Below are 17,575 nucleotides of genomic sequence, written 5' to 3'. Positions count from 1 at the left end.
TTATGGTGGACGAGGCTTTTTAAAGTGGCTCTAATCCTCTAATTAAATCCTTCTAATTAATGAATCATCACTATGTAGCCCTCTCTGTTGGGACCTTACATTCTCAAGTTCAGATTCTATTAGAGAAAGAAAGTAATTTACAATCACAGGGAAAGGTTTTAGGGACTGAGTTCCCTTCCCTAGAATGTATAGTAATTATGGGCTTATTTGCCTGAAAAGTTCATTTACGACTACCTTCACGCAGTATCCAGGGTTATTAGTGAAAGATGCTATCGGCCTGGGGCTTTCACAGTGGACTTAAGTTTCAGGTGAGAATAGGGCTGAGAGGCAAATTTTACTAGAATTTCTCCTTTTGTATGTAATCGCAACAGGAAATTTTAATAGGAGATTCACAGGATGCATTGGTTTGTTTCAGGGTGTGGAACTGAAGTTGACTTATCTTGGTTTTAGTTCTAAGACCCTAAGGTAGGAAGATATGAATTATACTGAAGAGAAGGGCAGCATGGAAATTTTATGGAGGAACTACAGGCTTAACTTTAAGGTTATCGAGTATCTGCTAGTGATTTCATGTGGCCTTTTGCCAACATAGGAGTTAAGCAAATCTCAAGCCCACAAAAAAACGTGAAAGGTATAAGGACCAGGGGACATTTTGAGAGGAGTCAGTGGGCCAGAGAGGGCAAAAAGATATTGCTAAGGTCCTGAACACAGTCGGTGTTACGGTCTCAGATGTGAGACGTGAACGGCGCCCAGGCCGGGCAGCTTGTTCCCATTCCATTGATCCGATACAACCCCAACAGAGGCAGTGTCCCAAACTTGGGTAGGGGCCCCGAGTCTCCAGAGCAAGAGATCAAAGGAGTTTTCTAACAGCAGAGAAATTATCAGCAGAAATTCCCGCGCGGGATGTAGGCTTTAATTTAGACATCTCCGCCCCAAAACTGGCATTTTGAACGCGGGAGGGCATTATTTGTTGGAGGCCCCGGTTTTTCTCCATTTATCCAAATCAGGTAGCCGAAAGGTAAATGAGGCTTCAAGTTGGGCGGCGGGCAGTGAACTTAACAGAACCTCGAAACTCTAGATCCGCCGCCCAACCTAGCCGCCAGGTCCCCGTGACTTCCGCTTTCGGTCTCAACTCCTCTCCCCGAGGAGAGTGGTTTAAACAGTGAAGGCTGCGGGGCGTCGCCGGAAGTGTCGTAAACGCCGGATATCCGGTTCTTCAGGGCGCTAAGGGAGCTGACGGAGAGGGCCGCCGCCCAGCAGTAGACGCTACCTTAACCTTCCGAGCCGCAGTTCCCGCGGTGTGTGAGTGAGCCCGGGCAGGTGTCCCCTCTTCCGCCGCCGCCATGGGCTGCACGTTGAGCGCCGAAGACAAGGCGGCAGTGGAGCGAAGCAAGATGATCGACCGCAACTTACGGGAGGACGGGGAAAAAGCGGCCAAAGAAGTGAAGCTGCTGCTACTCGGTGAGGGGCTGGAGGCGGGGACTGAGTGGTGGTCGGGAGAGCCTAGGCGCTTGGAAGGCCTGAACGGAGTCTAGTCGGGCCGACGAAAAGGACTCTAAAGGGATCTGGAGGGCGTGCCGGGTGTGGGGCGGGGTGTTGGGGTTCATAGCTGAGGCCCCAGAGGGCGTGATGAGGGGGGTGGGGTTTTGGGGTTGCGGGAATTAGGCTGTAGAGGGTGTGACTCCGGACTGGAATTGCGTTTAGCAGAGAGACTTGGGAGTATGGGCAGGTAGGATATTGAGGGAGTAGGAATATGGGAAAAGCTCATAAAGGAAGAGTTGATACTCGGGAAGGTTTTACATTGGGTTGGAGCGTGTTGGTAATGGTTTGTGAGATTGGAGCGTCGTGGTTCTTTGGCAGGATAAAGCTAGGAGGCTTGAATGGATGGTATAGAAACTGGAACAGAATGGTCACATAAGGACGTTGACATTTGTTAATGAGAGAGCCTTTTGAACTGTTGGAGGAACCCTGGATTATCCAGGAACATGAAGGTAGGTAGACGAGATAAATGACAAATTATCAAGTATAAAGGAAAAGAGTTTGGGTGCAGAGGCCATCTCTACCTTTCCACCGCTTTCTATCATTTTTATTTTCAAGGTTTTATAACGCCTTCTGTTTTTATAAAAGGATCGGAAATGGTGTGAGCTAAAGAAATTTAAAGAATGATTTGTTTGAGGTTTGTAGCAGAAGATATAGTGAACAAGAGATTACACATTGGAGAGTGCTGAACAGTTGCTATAGATGATGTGCAGTTGGAATAGTTACCTTAGGATAAGTTACAGAGTTGGACATATTTACTGTAAAGACTGTGGTAGACTTCTGGTGGCTGTTGTATCCATTTTGGCCTCTTCAAAGCAAAACCATTGGTTTCAGGAATTACTGTTTATATTATCTGATAGTCGTTTTAAGTGGCTTTTTTTGTGCAGTCGGATGTGTTTTACTCAACATGAGTTTTAAAATTTTTGAGAGGCTCAGTAAATCATACAAAGAATCCTGGCATTAGCTTACTAATAAATCAAGCCACATTTCATTATTAGTATTTTCTAGGGTAGTATTTCCATTAGAGATGAATAAGTAGGATTAGGGGTTTCTGTAAGCAATAGAAATTTACTTTTTAAAACAATTGATTTTTGAGGAAAAGGAGTCACTTTGGGGGAAGTGCTAAATTTTCGTGGTATAAAGCTCCAGAGAACAGAATGTACCATTGTAACCCAAGACTAATTTTGTACTCTAGGACATGCTAAGTGCCCCGGTAGTCTCTTCTTAACGTATTTGGTTGGTTGTAGATTGCAGAAGCTCTGGTAATAGCTTTTTTGGATATACTATAAAGGGAAAGTTATGTATTGGAGCTTAAGCTTCCGGTTTGTATACTTGAACTTTCAGAAGATGCGAGTTCAAATTGTTCTAGACTGCCACTGTCTGTATAACAGGTAGATAAGCATGGTCCCTGGTACATAGTAGGTGCTCCTTAAATATTTACTGTTAACCAGCCTGAGCCAGCAAATGTTGAACATTGGTCCTTGGGGCCTTTGAGAAATTTGATATAAACTATAATATTTAGGGCATTCACTTTTTTTTTTTTTTTTTTTGAGACAGCTCTGCCTCCCGGGTTCACGCCGTTCTCCTGCCTCAGCTTCCTGAGTAGCTGGGACTACAGGCACTTGCCACCACGCCCGGCTAATTTTTTGTGTTTTTAGTAGAGACGGGGTTTCACCGTGTTAGCCAGGATGGCCTCGATCTCCTGACCTCGTGATCCGCCTGCCTCAGCCTCCCAAAGTGCTAGGATTACAGGCGTGAGCTACCGCGCCTGGCCAACATTTTCTTTATTGATTTATTGGTTATGAAATTAAAGATGTATTCTCATCTTCTATGAGTGATTTGATTTACACTGACCAACAGAGATACCCTCAGGACATCAGCTTATTGTAAGGTAGTTGGAAACTTTTGAGACTTTCTTCCAAAAGGCAGGATTAGGCAGGCACAATTTGGACAGGCGGAACTTGTCCATATGTCTAGAAGAATTTTTATTCAGGATTTTACAAATAGTGCATTTAATTAAAAGCAGAATTAGACACTTGATGACTTAGGGAACTGAGTAAGCAGTGAGTAAAAATCAAAGTACTAAACATATTTGCTTTCAATTTTTATCTTCATTCTTTTTTAAGTAAGATTTTTTTTTAAATATTCTTGAGCAAGTTAAATCCAGAAATTCAAATAGTTTGCAGAAACATATGTTCTTGCTTGAGCCATATCATAACACACATAGAAAATTAAAATTATCTTCTATGCTATTTCTGTAAGCAAAATGTACCCAAAACAGTATACAGTTTTCTTTTTCCTGAACAATATCTCCTTTGCTGTAGATGCAAGTCGTTTTTACTTTATCACTATGGAACTTAGTTTAAGTTGAGATCTATCTACTTACCCTTGTGTCTCCTGGCACATGATATATTTTCTTATGGGGGTATAGTTTAACATGGTGATTAATAGCATGGGTCCTGAAGTCAGACTGCTTCAAATCCTAATTCCCATTTGCTAGTTATAGCCTTGGGAAAGTTAATTTCTCTTGGCCTCAGTTTTCTTATCTTTAAAATGGAGAAAATAGAGCTACTTCTAGGATTGCTGTGAGGATTAAATATGATAATGATGTAAAGCAGAACACAGCTTGGCACATAGTACTAGCTTCATGAAGATTAGCTATTCTTATTAAGTCAAAATGAATGTTACAGATTGTAGGTATTATGGAAATTGTACCAAATTAAGAAGCTAGTGTGGGCCAGATTATTAACAGACACTTCAGTATTGTAATTCTTCCTTTGATAACCTTTGGTTTGAATTTCCTTTAGATGTTCTTGGGAAGGGCTGGGCATGGTAACTCATTCCTGTAATCCCATCACTTTGGGAGGCTGAGGCTGGTAGAATCACCTGAGGTTAGGAGTTCGAGACCAACCTGGCCAACATGGCGAAACACCATCTCTACTAAAAGTACAAAAATTAGCCGGGCATGGTGGTGTGCATCTGTAGTCCCAGCTACTTGGGAGGCTGAGGCAGGAGAATCGCTTGAACCTGGGAGGCAGAAGTTGCAGTGAGCAGAGATGGCACCACTGTACTCTAGCCTGACAAAGTGAGACTGTTTGTCTCAAAAAAAAAAAAAAAGTGTTCTTGGAAAGATCTTGGTAGGTATATCAAATTAGTGTTTAATTATGACATTCTGTTGAAAAAATACTATGCAAAGCTTCCCAACCAATGTTCCAGTGCTTAGGATGGCATATAGGTGTGCTGTTTACAAATTTTTTATAGCATTGAAATTTTAAATCATTTTTAGAAGTTCAAACTTTTACAGCAGTTGAAATTACATTTGAACGTCTTTGGTTTGATTTCCTCTTTAAAATTCCTGAATTTGGTAATTTGGTTATTTACTATTTAAAAAGGTAGAGATGGGGGTCTCATTATGTTGCCCAGGCTGATCTCAAATGCTTGGCCTCATATGATTCTCCCATCTCAGCCTCCCAAAGTGTTGGGATTACCAGTGTGAGCCACTGTGCCTACCCTACCATGAATTTGGTAATTTGAAAAAATTGTATTTGGTATAAATACTAAATTTATACCAATTTTATATTTAATATCATCTGTAATACTTTGTATTTTTTATGCCATAATTTCATAATAAAAAGAAATTTTGTGTGTGTGGGTTTTGTTTTGTTTTGTTTTGTTTTGACCCCAGGACAAGCAAGAAAATTTTTTTTCACCAAGCTCTTTCAGCGCACCCCAGTGAGCCTTACAAATATTTTAATATGTGCCATCATGTGACAAAGGTTGGGAAGCACTGGTATAATGGATAAGAGCAGTGCTTTTGGATTCACACAAAACTGAATTTAAGTTCCACCTCCATTTATTAGCTCTGAGACCCAGAGCAAGTAACTTAACTATAAGAATCATAATTTTTACATATGTAAAGCAGAGATGATGTTTCATAATATGAAATGAGATAATGCATGTAAAATGCTTCACATTAGTGCCTAGCAAATAAAAAATAGTAAGTGGTCACTTCTGTCAATGATGATTGTGAGACTTACCATTTTAGCTACTTTTTTCAGAGGTTTTTCAGACAGCTATTTTGTTATTTTCCGTATTAATATACTGTTTTCAAAGATCTTCAAATAATTTTAATATCCTTTTGTGGTGAAAGGAATTAAATGTTAGTCCTTTTCTTTTTTTACTCGTCACTATACTAATGAAGATATTTAGTTTTGTAAGTTGTTGAATGATCTGTTCTCTGAATTTCCATTTCTTGATAGTTTCCTTTAGCAGGTTCTGAGAAAACTTAAAAAAATACTTTGTTATTTGGGATTTGCTGGTGGTAGTATGGCAAAAAGCCAGTTGCATGCAGAGAACTGGAATCATCTTATTTACTTGAACTGTTTATTATACAGTTAGTTATATTTAAATCGCTGCATATTATTGGCTGAATATGCTTATTATTGAGAATAAGACTGCCCTTTGGTAAACATGCCATTACATTATATCCTCCTATAGGATTATACCCTTTATTATGTTTCCATTTACTTGGGATAAGGTTCATAGCCAGGTACATTTCATGTGAGGATGCATCTTGTGTCTCGGGGAAGAAAAGCTTTGTGTTTTATAAGCACTTGTCATTCTTTGTGTCTTTTATTTAAATGCATTAGTCACTTTTTTTTTTTATTTATTTTTATTTATTTATTTTTTTTTTTTTTGTTGAGACGGAGTCTTGCTCTGTCACCCGGGCTGGAGTGCAGTGGCCGGATCTCAGCTCACTGCAAGCTCCGCCTCCCGGGTTTACGCCATTCTCCTGCCTCAGCCTCCCGTGTAGCTGGGACTACAGGCGCCCGTCACCTCGCCCGGCTAATTTTTTGTATTTTTAGTAGAGACGGGGTTTCACCGTGTTAGCCAGGATGGTCTCAATCTCCTGACCTCATGATCCGCCCGTCTCGGCCTCCCAAAGTGCTAGGATTACAGGCTTGAGCCACCGCGCCTGGCCTTTTTTTTTTCTTTTTTTAACATTTCAATAAGTTTTTGGGGAACAGGTTGTCTTTGGTTACATGAATAAGTTTGGCAGTGATTTCTGAGATTTTGGTGCACCCATCACCTGAGCAGTGTACACTGTACCCAATGTATAGTCCTTTATCCCTCACTCCCCTCCCACCCTTTTCTCCGAGTCCCCAAAGTCCATTGTATCATTCTTATACCTTTGTGTCCTCATAGCTCAGCGCCCACTTATGAGTGAGAACATATATTTGGTTTTCCATTCCTGAGTTACTTCACTTAGAGTAATGGTCTCCAGTTCCATCCAGGTTGCTGCAGATGCTGTTATTTCATTCCTTTTTATGGCTGAGTAGTGTTCCATGGGTGTAGAGGGGTGTGTGTGTGTGTGTGTGTGTGTGTGTATATATATATCACATTTTCTTTATCTACTCGTTGATTGATGAGCATTTGGGCTGGTTCCATATTTTGCCATTGTGAATTGTGCTGCTATAAACATGCATGTGCAGGTACCTTTTTTGTATTATGGCTTCTTTCCTCAGGGTAGATACCCAGGTGTGAGATTCGTGCATCAAATGGTAGATATACTTTTAGTTCTTTAAGGAACCTCCACACTGTTTTCCATAGTGGTTGTATTAGTTTACATTCCTACCAACAGTGTGAAAGTGTTCCCTTTTCATCACATCCACGCCAACATCTATTTTTATTTATTTATTTATTATGGCCATTATTGCAGGAGTAAGTTGGTATCACATTGTGGTTTTGATTTGTATTTCCCTGATAATTAGTGATGTTGAGCATGTTTTCATAAGTTTGTTGGCGATTTGTATATCTTCTTCTTTTTTTTTTTTTTTTTTTTTTGAGACGGAGTCTCGCTGTGTCGCCCAGGCTGGAGTGCAGTGGCCGGATCTCAGCTCACTGCAAGCTCCGCCTCCCGGGTTTACGCCATTCTCCTGCCTCAGCCTCCCGAGTAGCTGGGACTACAGGCGCCCGCCACCTCGCCCGGCTAGTTTTTTTGTATTTTTAGTAGAGACGGGGTTTCACTATGTTAGCCAGGATGGTTTCGATCTCCTGACCTTGTGATCCGCCCGTCTCGGCCTCCCAAAGTGCTGGGATTACAGGCTTGAGCCACCGCGCCCGGCCTTGTATATCTTCTTGTGAGAATTGTCTATTCATGTCCTTAGCCCACTTTTTGATGGGATTATTTTTTTCATGCTGATTTGAGTTCCTTGTAGATTCTGGATATTAGTCCTTTGTCAGATGTATAGATAGTGAAGATTTTGTCCCACTCTGTGGGTTGTCTGTACTCTGCTGATTTCTTTTGTTGTTCAGAAGCTTTTTAGTTTAGTTAAACCCCTTTTTTTATTTTTGTTTTTGTCTTTGCGTTTGCTTTTGGGTTCTTGGTCATGAAGTCTTTGCCTAAGCCAATGACTAGAAGGGTTTTTCCAATGTTATCGTCTAGAATTTTTATGGTTTTGGGTCTTAGATTTAAGTCATTAGCCCTATACACCAACAGTAACCAAACTGAGAATGAAATCACGAACTCAATCCCTTTTACAATAGCTACAAACAAAAAACAAACAAAAATACCATAGGAATATACTTGACCAAGAAGGTGAAACACCTCTACAAGGAAAACTACAAAACACGGCTCACAGAAATCATAGATGACACAAATAAATGGGAACACATCCCATGCTCATGGATGGGTAGATTCAATATTGTGAAAATGACCATAGTACCAAAAGCAATCTACAAATTCAGTGCAATTCCCGCTAAAGTACCACCATCATTCTTCACAGAATTAGAAAAAACAATCCTAAAATTCATGTGGAACCAAACAAGAGCCTGCATAGCCAAAGCAAGACTAAGCAAAAGAACAAGCCTAGAGGCATTACATTACCCGATTTCAAACTATACTATAAGGCCATAATCACCAAAACAGCATGGTACTGGTGTAAAAACTGGCATATAGACGAATGGTACAGAATAGAGAACCCAGAAATAAAGCCAAATAACTTCCAGTCAACTGATCTTCGACAAATAAACAAAAATGTGAAGTGGGGAAAGGACACCCTATTCCACAAATGGTGCTGGGATAATTGACAAGCCACATGTAGAAACACTAATCACTTTTGCAGTCTGAAAATATGGCCCTTTTCAGGAATTAAAATAATGTAATCTTCCCAGACTACGCTATTCCTGTAGTACACTGATGGCCATAGAGTAGGGTGCTTAATACTAGATTTGACAGGGCATGTACAGTTCTAATAAGTGCTGCTACTATGTTTCTTTAAAAAATAATTTTTAGCATATTAAACTTATATGCACTATTACAAAAAAGTCTTAGTTTTTAGGCAGTTGTCTCTGTTAAAAGTAATTCCTGGCCTAGAGATCTTTTAGAGATGGTTAGTAAAACCTGAAGCACTATGCCACCCCGTGGTGCTGAGCTTCTTCACCCTCTAGCTTCTTGGGAAGGAAAAGAGAGTTGTTAGGCCTCTGCAGATATTTCCTTTTTTCCTATCCTGTCTCTCTTCCTTCCCTGATTTCTTCTACAGCATACTTTCTCTTGGGGAAAGGTGTGTGTGTGTGTGTGTGTGTGTGTGTGTGTGTGTGTTTCATCAGGTCCTTCCACTAACTTCCATTCTTTTTTTTTTTTTTAGACAGAGTCTTGCTGTGTCACCCAAGCTGGAGTGCAGTGGTGCAATCTCAATGCAACCTCCGCAATCTCACTGCAACCTCTGCCTCCCGGGCTCAAACGATCCTCCCATCTCAGCCTCCTGAGTAGCTTGGACTACAGGCTAATGCCACCACCCCTGGCTAATTTTTTGTAGAGATAGGGTTTTGCCATCTTGCCCAGGCTGGCCTTGAACTTCTGGGTTCAAGTGATTCACCCACCTCAGCGTCCCAAAGTGTTGAGATTATAGGCTGAGCCACTGTGCTCAGCCTCTAACTTCCATTCTTAAAAGTCTCTCATCTGTAACCAGGAAAAAACAATATAGAGAGACAGATGGCAGGAAAATCAGTAGCTGTGCAAAAATGGAATGTTCAAAACGTGGAAGAAAAAACTGAGACATTGTGAAGAGTCTTTTGGTTCCTTTATTAGAGGACAATTTTTTACTTGGAATTTTTGAAAAATCTGTTCTCTCTACTTGAGATGGCTTCTCTTTCTGCTCTTCCCCCAGCGTATTAATGAACTACATCCTGCTAGTTACCTCAAGTCAGTTTATCCAGTACAGAACTTGCCTTCACTCTTCACCCCCAAATCCACCTGTTGGGAACTTTTCTGTTTTAGTACCACCATTCTCAACATCGTCTAGGCTGAAAACAGCACTTGTTTTTAACTCCTCTCTTACTGTCATCTCTTACAATCAGTCAGTTGTGAGGTCCTATGACTCAGTCATTACTAGATGCCAGATTTTTGGACTTTAAGGTTTTTGGTAGACTGACCTAGGATTTTAATATTTTATTTTTCTTAGTAAATACATTTTAAAAATCTCAGACTACTGTCTGTTATGATTACTATTTAGTTCTCTTTCCTCCGTGAAACTTTTGAGACAGTCTCACTCTGTTGCCCAGACTGGAATGTAGTGGCACAATCTTGCATCACTGCAACCTCTGCCTCCCAGGTTCGAGCAATTCTCGTGCCTGACCCTTCTGAGTAGCTGAGATTACAGGTGTGCACCACTGTGCCCAGCTGTTTTTTGTAGTTTTAGTAGAGATGGGGTTTCATCATGTTGGCCAGGCTGGTGTCAAACTTCTGGCCTAAAGTCATCTACCCGCCTTGACCTCCCAAAGTGCTGGGATTACAAATGTGAGTCACCATGCCTCACCACTGGTAAAACTGTTTTGATGTTCTGAATTGGATATGACATGACTCTCTCTTTTTGAAACCTCATAGTACTTTCTATGCCACTTTTAGTTTGCCTTATATATGGTTATTTATGTACTTACCTGGTCCTAACAATATGGTCTTTTAGGGCAGGAGGACTAAGTATTTCTCATCTTTGTATCTGTTGCAGGACCTAATACAATGCTAAAGTGTTTTTGCCCATAAGGAATAGGAACACCACTCATACAAGTCACAAGTAAAAGAGGTATATTGAAAGGACACAGTAGGCAACTTCATAGGTGTTAGACATTCAAGAATAGGTAAGAAATGAAATACAGGTAGGTTGTATGTACGTGGATTGTGATACCCAACTCCCACCCTCTCCCCTATTTCTCCTAGAGCAGAATGACCTCCCATGAGTCTTCAACTTTGGCTTACTCTGACATCTTCTGTGGCTCACACACTACCCGACCTGGTAGTTCAAGTGCTTCATGTTATCTGATGCAGGCTCCCAGGATCCCATTCCCAGTTCCTGGGAAAGAGTATCAGATTGGCCCAACCTTGTGATGTGCCAACCACAATCCAGTCATGTATGGTTGGGGTATAGCAGGGTTGATGGGGTATCATGAATTTTATAAGGTAACCCTTTCAAGGACTGGAGTAGGTCAAATTCTCTATTAAAGGCATGGCCAGAGAATTAATGTTTAATAAAGAGATGACAATGCCTAACACCTAGTAGGCACTCATTAAATATAAGTTGAACATAATGGAATGACATGGGAATATTGAGGAACTAAACATATCACTGTGTTACTTTCTCGTTAGTTCATGAGAATGTGCCTGCTCATTCTCAATATTACCATCTTGTAAGGTTGAGAGAGAGAACTTAAATTCAGATTTAAAATTAGGCCAGGCACACTGGCTCACGCTTGTAATCCCAGCACTTTGGGAGGCTGAGGTGGGCAGATCACCTGAGGTCAGGAGTTCCAGACTAGCCTGGCCAACGTGGTGAAGCCCTGTCTCTACTAAAAATACAAAAATTAGCCAGGTGTGGTGGCGCACACCTGTAATCCCAGCTACTTGGGAGGCTGAGGCATGAGAATCACTTGAACCTGGGAGGCGGACGTTGCAGGCAGCCAACGTGGCACAGCTGCACTCTAGGGTGACAGAGTGAGACTCTGACTCAAAAAACAAAAGCAAAATTTGAAGTTAAATTGAAGTAGGGTACAGGATTTTAAAGTCCCATTATCAACACATTCAACTCAGAATAGTTAATGTAACCTGAATTTAATTACATTTGATTTTAATTTAGGAATTAATTTTTTAAAATGCATATACCCAGCTCAGGGTCTGTGCTTCATCATCACCCCGGCTTTTTTTTTTTTTTTTTTTTTGGTGCTAATTTTTCCTCTTACTACTTTTATGAGTATCAGAAAATTGTCCAAAGCTAAGGGAAGAAATAAAACACTATTTTTGCTCCTTATTAATAATTTTGCTTCTAAGTTTTTGTTAGAGAGTAGATAAAAACGTTTGGCAAAGTAGATTGCTCATAGAGTTAAGCTATCCATGCTTTGTTTTTACCTTTAGTTTAGTTCTATGGCAGGAGCATAGGGCTTGTTGAAGGGAATGGGGAAGAAGGGATGCAGGTCTTCATTAATAAGAAATGTCAGCCAGGTGCAGCATCTCACACCTGTAATCCCAGCACTTTGGGAGGCCGAGGCAGGCAGATCACTAGGTCAGGAGTTGGAGACCAGCCTGGCCAGCATGGTGAAACTCTGTCTTTACTAAAAATACAAAAAATTAGCTGGGCATGGTGGTGTGCGCCTGTAATCCCAGCTATTTAGGAGGCTGAGGCAGGAGAATTGCTTGAACCCAGGAGGCAGAGGTTGCAGTGAGCTGAGATTGTGCCACTGCACTCCATCCAGCCTGGGTGACAGAGCGAGACTGTCTCAAAAAAAAAAAGGAAAAAGAAATGTCTAGAGCAGTGTGCACTGAATTTGTTCACGTTACTGAAGTTCATTTTTAAACTTTGTTTTCTAGTCAATAAAATATAGTAGACTAGCAATAATAAAATATATCTCTTTGAACTGGTGACTCACATCAGAAATAGGAGATACCATGCAATTAATATAGGGCAAAGAAACTGAAAATTGAGAGATTAGTCCTTATCACTGAGCTTCATTTTCCTTTCTTTTTACCACTGAGGGATTTAAATTGAACCTCAGGGGTCCTTTGTCTGTGAGCTTAGTATTATTAACCAGATGGAATATTTTAGCAAATTATAAAGATAATTATTTTTGTGTTATGTCTCTTATTCTTGAGTTTGATTGAAATTAGTTTAACATCATAAAGCTGGTTACAAAGATAGTTAAAAACTGAAGTTAAAAACCTGAAAAACATAAATTCATGAAGTACCCCTAATGTCAATGTTCAAAAGAAAATACAAAGAAATCACTCTAGTATTTGACTTCCCCTCCAATTTTAATTGTCTTTTGGTATAATTCTTTTTCGGTGTTTAGCAAGTTAAAGTTATCTTTAAGCCTTTATCTGTCCAGGTGATCCTGTTACCGGCTTAGTAATCAGCTGTATCATTTCTGTAATTCAAGCTGCTTGAACTGAATAACATTGTGTTAGGATCACTGTTTAATTGTTCTAGTTTTGATAGATACAGTGCTTTATATAAGTGAAATACCATATTTTTCGTGACTTTCTGTTAAGTTGTAACAGAAATTCATATATCTGATGTGAACTAAGCAAAGAAGAAAGATACCTAAAAGACCAAATTTGTTTGACTTGTACCTAAATAATGGTCTAGTGATCTTAGAAACAAGTTTCAGGAAGAGCTAGTCTTCAGATCTGAACTTCCTTTGATTTCCAAGTTAGACTTAGATACCTAAAAGTTTAAGAAAGATTGTTAAGGATTAGCTGAGATGTTATTGTGTTTGTTGATCCATTACTAATTGCTGTTAGTGCCTCTTTTTGTCACCAAGTCACGTTTTCAGATGAATAAATGTTTTTAATATTAATACAAAACATCTGTGTTTTGAATGATGTTAGTATTTTACATCTCAAAGAATTCTTACTGCTCTTGGAAGTAGATAGTATTCTAAGTCGTAATAATAATAATTATTATTTTGCTGCTCAGTATAATACTCTGAATTTTTTCTAGCTGTAGCAGCTATTGAGTCAGGCATGCCTTGCTGTGATCAAAACATACACTCTGTTTGTATATTTAAATTGTACTGGCTGGGCAAAGTCCTGTAATCCCAGGACTTTGGGAAGCTGAGGCCGGAGGACTAGCCTGGGCAAGATGACAAGACTTTGTCTCTACAAAAAATTTGACAGAGTGAGACCCTGTCTCTTAAAAAAAAAAAAAAAGTCATTTGAGGAACAGCAAAAGTCCTCTCTAGTCAATGCTCTTGTGATCCTCCTGCCTCAGCTTCCCGAGTAGCTGGGACTACAGGCATGCACCACTATGCTAGGCTAATTTAAATTTTTGGTAGACATGGGGTCTGTCTACAGTGCCCAGGGTAGTCTTTAACTCCTGGGCTCAAGTGATCCTCTCAACTCAGCCTCCCAAAGTGATGGGATTACAGGTGTGAGCCACCTTATCTGACCTGGTTGACTGCTCTTAAAGAGCTGATGTGAAAGTGAGTTTTGACGGGTTGTTTTAAAGTGACATATCTTTAACAGAACATTTTCCCTGTATTTCTTCAAATTAGAACTTGGGAATCATTAACTTCAAAACAGGGTTTTGTTTGATATAATGATAAGACTACTACCATGACTTACGTAGGTAATGTAGTCCTGAGGTATATGTTAGGATAGTGCAGTCTTAATTTTGGTTCATTCCAGGGTATTGAGAATAATTTGCTTCTTTTCTCCTCTGCTTCTAAGAAGAAAAGTATTTCTTATTCTATTTTTGTTATTATGTTTGTAATTAAAATCCACATTCATGTCCCCAGCAAAAGTTGAAGTAGTTCTTTCAACTTTTTCTAGACTACTCAATTTTTTTTAAATAAACTTTTAATTTTGGGAAAATTTTAGATTTACAGAAAATCGTTGCAGATAGTGCAGAGTCCCTATATACTTTACACCTGTTTTTCCTTAATGTTGATACCTTATGTAGCTATGGTACATTTGTAAACACTCAGAGATTAATGTTGGTGCCTTAATGTTAACTAAACTTCACATTTTATTTAGATTTCAGCAGTTTTCCCACTAATTTTCTGCTCCAGGATCCAATCCAGGATACGCTATTGCATTTAGTCAAGGCTACTTTTTATTGAGCTTTTTGGTTTTCAGTGTTGCACTGTTCAGTGGAAGGCTCATGTATTAACTTATTTTCCAGCCTGGAGATATAAATGAGAAATACACAGAATTCTTAAGCAGTTCAAGTAGGGGAGATACAAAAGTAAACAATGGTAATAAAATGTGATTACAGAAGGAATAGTCAATTTTGTAAGGAGGAGGAGGAAGAGAGAGACATTTACATCAGGGAGGCCCTCCCAGAGGAGGTGACATTTGAAATGGGCTTTGAAAATTAAATAGCAACTTTTCTTTTTTTTCTTTTTTTAGTTTCTTCCTTTTAGAATATTTTACCAAGCAAAAAGCTGGGATGAAAGTTAAATAGGAACTCTTAAGGCAGAGGCTGGAGAGAAGCATATCCAGACAAAGGGAATAGTAAGCACAAAGACTCAGAACATGAGTGAGCAAATAGATTTGATTGAAATCAAGGGTTGGTGCCGGGCGCGGTGGCTCACGCCTGTAATCCCAGCACTTTGGGAGGCCAAGGTGGGTGGACCACGAGGTCAGGAGATCGAGACTATCCTTGCTAACACGGTGAAACCCCCATCTCTACTAAAAATGCAAAAAATTAGCCGGGCGTGGCGGCGGGCGCTTGTAGTCCCAGCTACTTTGGAGGCTGAGGCAGGAGAATGGCGTGAACCCGGGAGGCGGAGCTTGCAGTGAGCCGAGATCGCACCACTGCGCTCCAGCCTGGGCGACTGAGTGAGACTCCATCTCAAAAAAAAAAAAAAAAGAAAAAAATGAAGGGTTGGTACAGGAAGAGTGTAGAAGGTGAGCCTGAAATGAAGGGTTGGTACAGGAAGAGTGTAGAAGGTGAGCCTGAAAAGGTATGCAGAGGATTTGGAGAGTGTTTATGTTAATTTTTTTGGTAGCTGTATTTTAAGCTGTATTATGTATGTGTGTGTACATATGAATATATGTGTGTGTGTATATACATACACAAAATATATATGTATGCATGCATATGGAGTAGGTTCTGCATCTGGATTTAACCAATGACAGATCAAAAATATTGGGAAAAATAAAATAATATGACAAAAATTAAAGTATAACAACTATTTACATAACATTTACATTTTATTAGGTATTATAAATAATCTAGAGAGGATTTAAACTGTATAGCAGATTGTGTGTAGGTTATATGCAAATACTACACCATTTTATGTAAGGGACTTGAGCATTGGTAGATTTTGGTATCCTAGGGGAGTCCTGGAGCCAATCCCCTGTGGATACCAAGGTATGTGTGTGTGTATAAAATTTAGGGGAACTCATCCAGAGACTGCATTGTTCTCCTCCTTATTACCTGCTTTTTTTTTTTTTTTGTCATTCCACCACTAATTCATGCTGTAACAAAAGGTTAAGTGGAAGTAAATACATATGTGAAATCCAGACTGTTTTGGGTTTTAGCTTAACAGCTTTAGTGAGCAATTATTATAGTAAAGGAAATGAAATTGCAGGCATTCTTATCTGGCAACTCAGTGTGTAGTGTTTGCTGTTAGTGAATTTTGAAAGTGTAGTTTGATTTACATTTGATTAAATATACCTGTAGAAACGTGCTCTATGTGGCTATCGATGTTAGAGGGCCCTAGGTAGGGAGGAATATGATTTCAACATTTTAAATCCCAAAATTGTAGAATTTTGGGATGTAGGTGTTTTGATAAATGATTTAGCATTGCAGTTAACTTTGGAGGACATCTGCAGTGTGATGAATAATTATTTCTATGGGTTAAAATGAAATATTTGGATTATTTGTGCATTACAGTTGCTTCTGTCAGTTCTGTTCCCTTTTACTCTAAACAAAAGATAGTTTTCAGTCATGTCATATATAAATACTGCGTAATTTAATATTAGCATCAAAATGGCTTTTTGCTGCCCTGCTTTCATACGTAGAGGGAAACGTACCACAGGCCAAAATTAGAACACTGAGACTGGGCACAGTGGCCCATGCCTATAATCTCAGCACCTTGGGATCGCTTGAACTCAGGAGTTTGATACTAGCCTGGGCAACATGATGAAACTCCATCTCTACTAAAAATACAAAAATTAGCCGGTGTGGTGATGTGTGTCTGTGGTCCCCCCTTTTAGAGGCTGAGGGGGAAGGATTGCTTGAGCCCTGGGGTGGGGCAGAGGTTGTGGTGAGCAGAGATCATGCCACTGCACTCCATCCTGGGTGACAGAGCAAGAGACTGTCTCAGAAAACAAACAAACAAACAAAAACCATTGAGGCAGCTAGAGGATGATCCCAGTCCTTGCTCACAAATGACTGCTGCCTTAAGCATTCAAAGCCAAGGAAGGAACTTAAGTGGTAACATTTTGAGGAGAGCTGCTTAGCTGAGTGAGCTGCCTTTTTTTAAAAAAAACCTCAAACCAACCCTTCCTTAGATGATTTATGAATGTAAAATGCCTATTAACTTTCTGCTTTATGGTTTATGATGCTTGTAAAATGATAGAATTATTGTCCATGTATGTAATTGGTGAAGGATGTGAAACTCAGAACAAACCATACAGTGCCATGTAAGTTATGGACATATTTTGGTTGTTAGGGCCTTTAAAAAACATCTCCCCCTCTGTCATTACATATTTTACCCTCTAGAAATATTTAATGAAACAGTAACTGATATTGGGAGGGACACATAGGTTGCTTCAAAGATAAGTGGTAATGTTTAATTTTTTATGCTGGACAATAGGTACACAGATATTTTTGTTATACATTTGCTGTAAGTATTCCCTTTTATGTATCCAATATTTATTTAATGAAAAACAACCTAAAGTTTTAAAGGCAAAAAAGGTAATTCTCATGTCCTTAAGGCCAATTCCATTCAGTTATTTTGTGTGTGTGTTTTTTTTTTTTTTTTTGGTGGCAAGGAAAAGAAAACTCATTCAAACTAGGACTTCAAGCCTGTAATCCCAGCACTT

General features: G+C 39.7%; 1 protein-coding gene across 1 annotated transcript in view; it reads left to right on the top strand.

The window, feature by feature from the left end:
- The first annotated feature begins 19 nt into the window (after nt 1–19).
- LOC105479273 (G protein subunit alpha i3) overlaps nt 20–17,575 on the top strand; it is a 48,985-nt gene continuing 31,429 nt past the window's right edge. The window contains exon 1 of the mRNA XM_011737225.3: nt 20–1,458. Within this exon, the coding sequence (XP_011735527.3) occupies nt 1,341–1,458 (118 nt within the window). The 5' untranslated portion in view covers nt 20–1,340. The remainder of the gene's footprint in view (nt 1,459–17,575) is intronic.

Source organism: Macaca nemestrina, chromosome 1, assembly GCF_043159975.1.
Source record: "Macaca nemestrina isolate mMacNem1 chromosome 1, mMacNem.hap1, whole genome shotgun sequence".
Lineage (NCBI taxonomy): Eukaryota > Metazoa > Chordata > Mammalia > Primates > Cercopithecidae > Macaca > Macaca nemestrina.
Note: the sequence above shows the minus strand (reverse complement) of the source record. Positions and strands in the feature narration are given on the sequence as shown.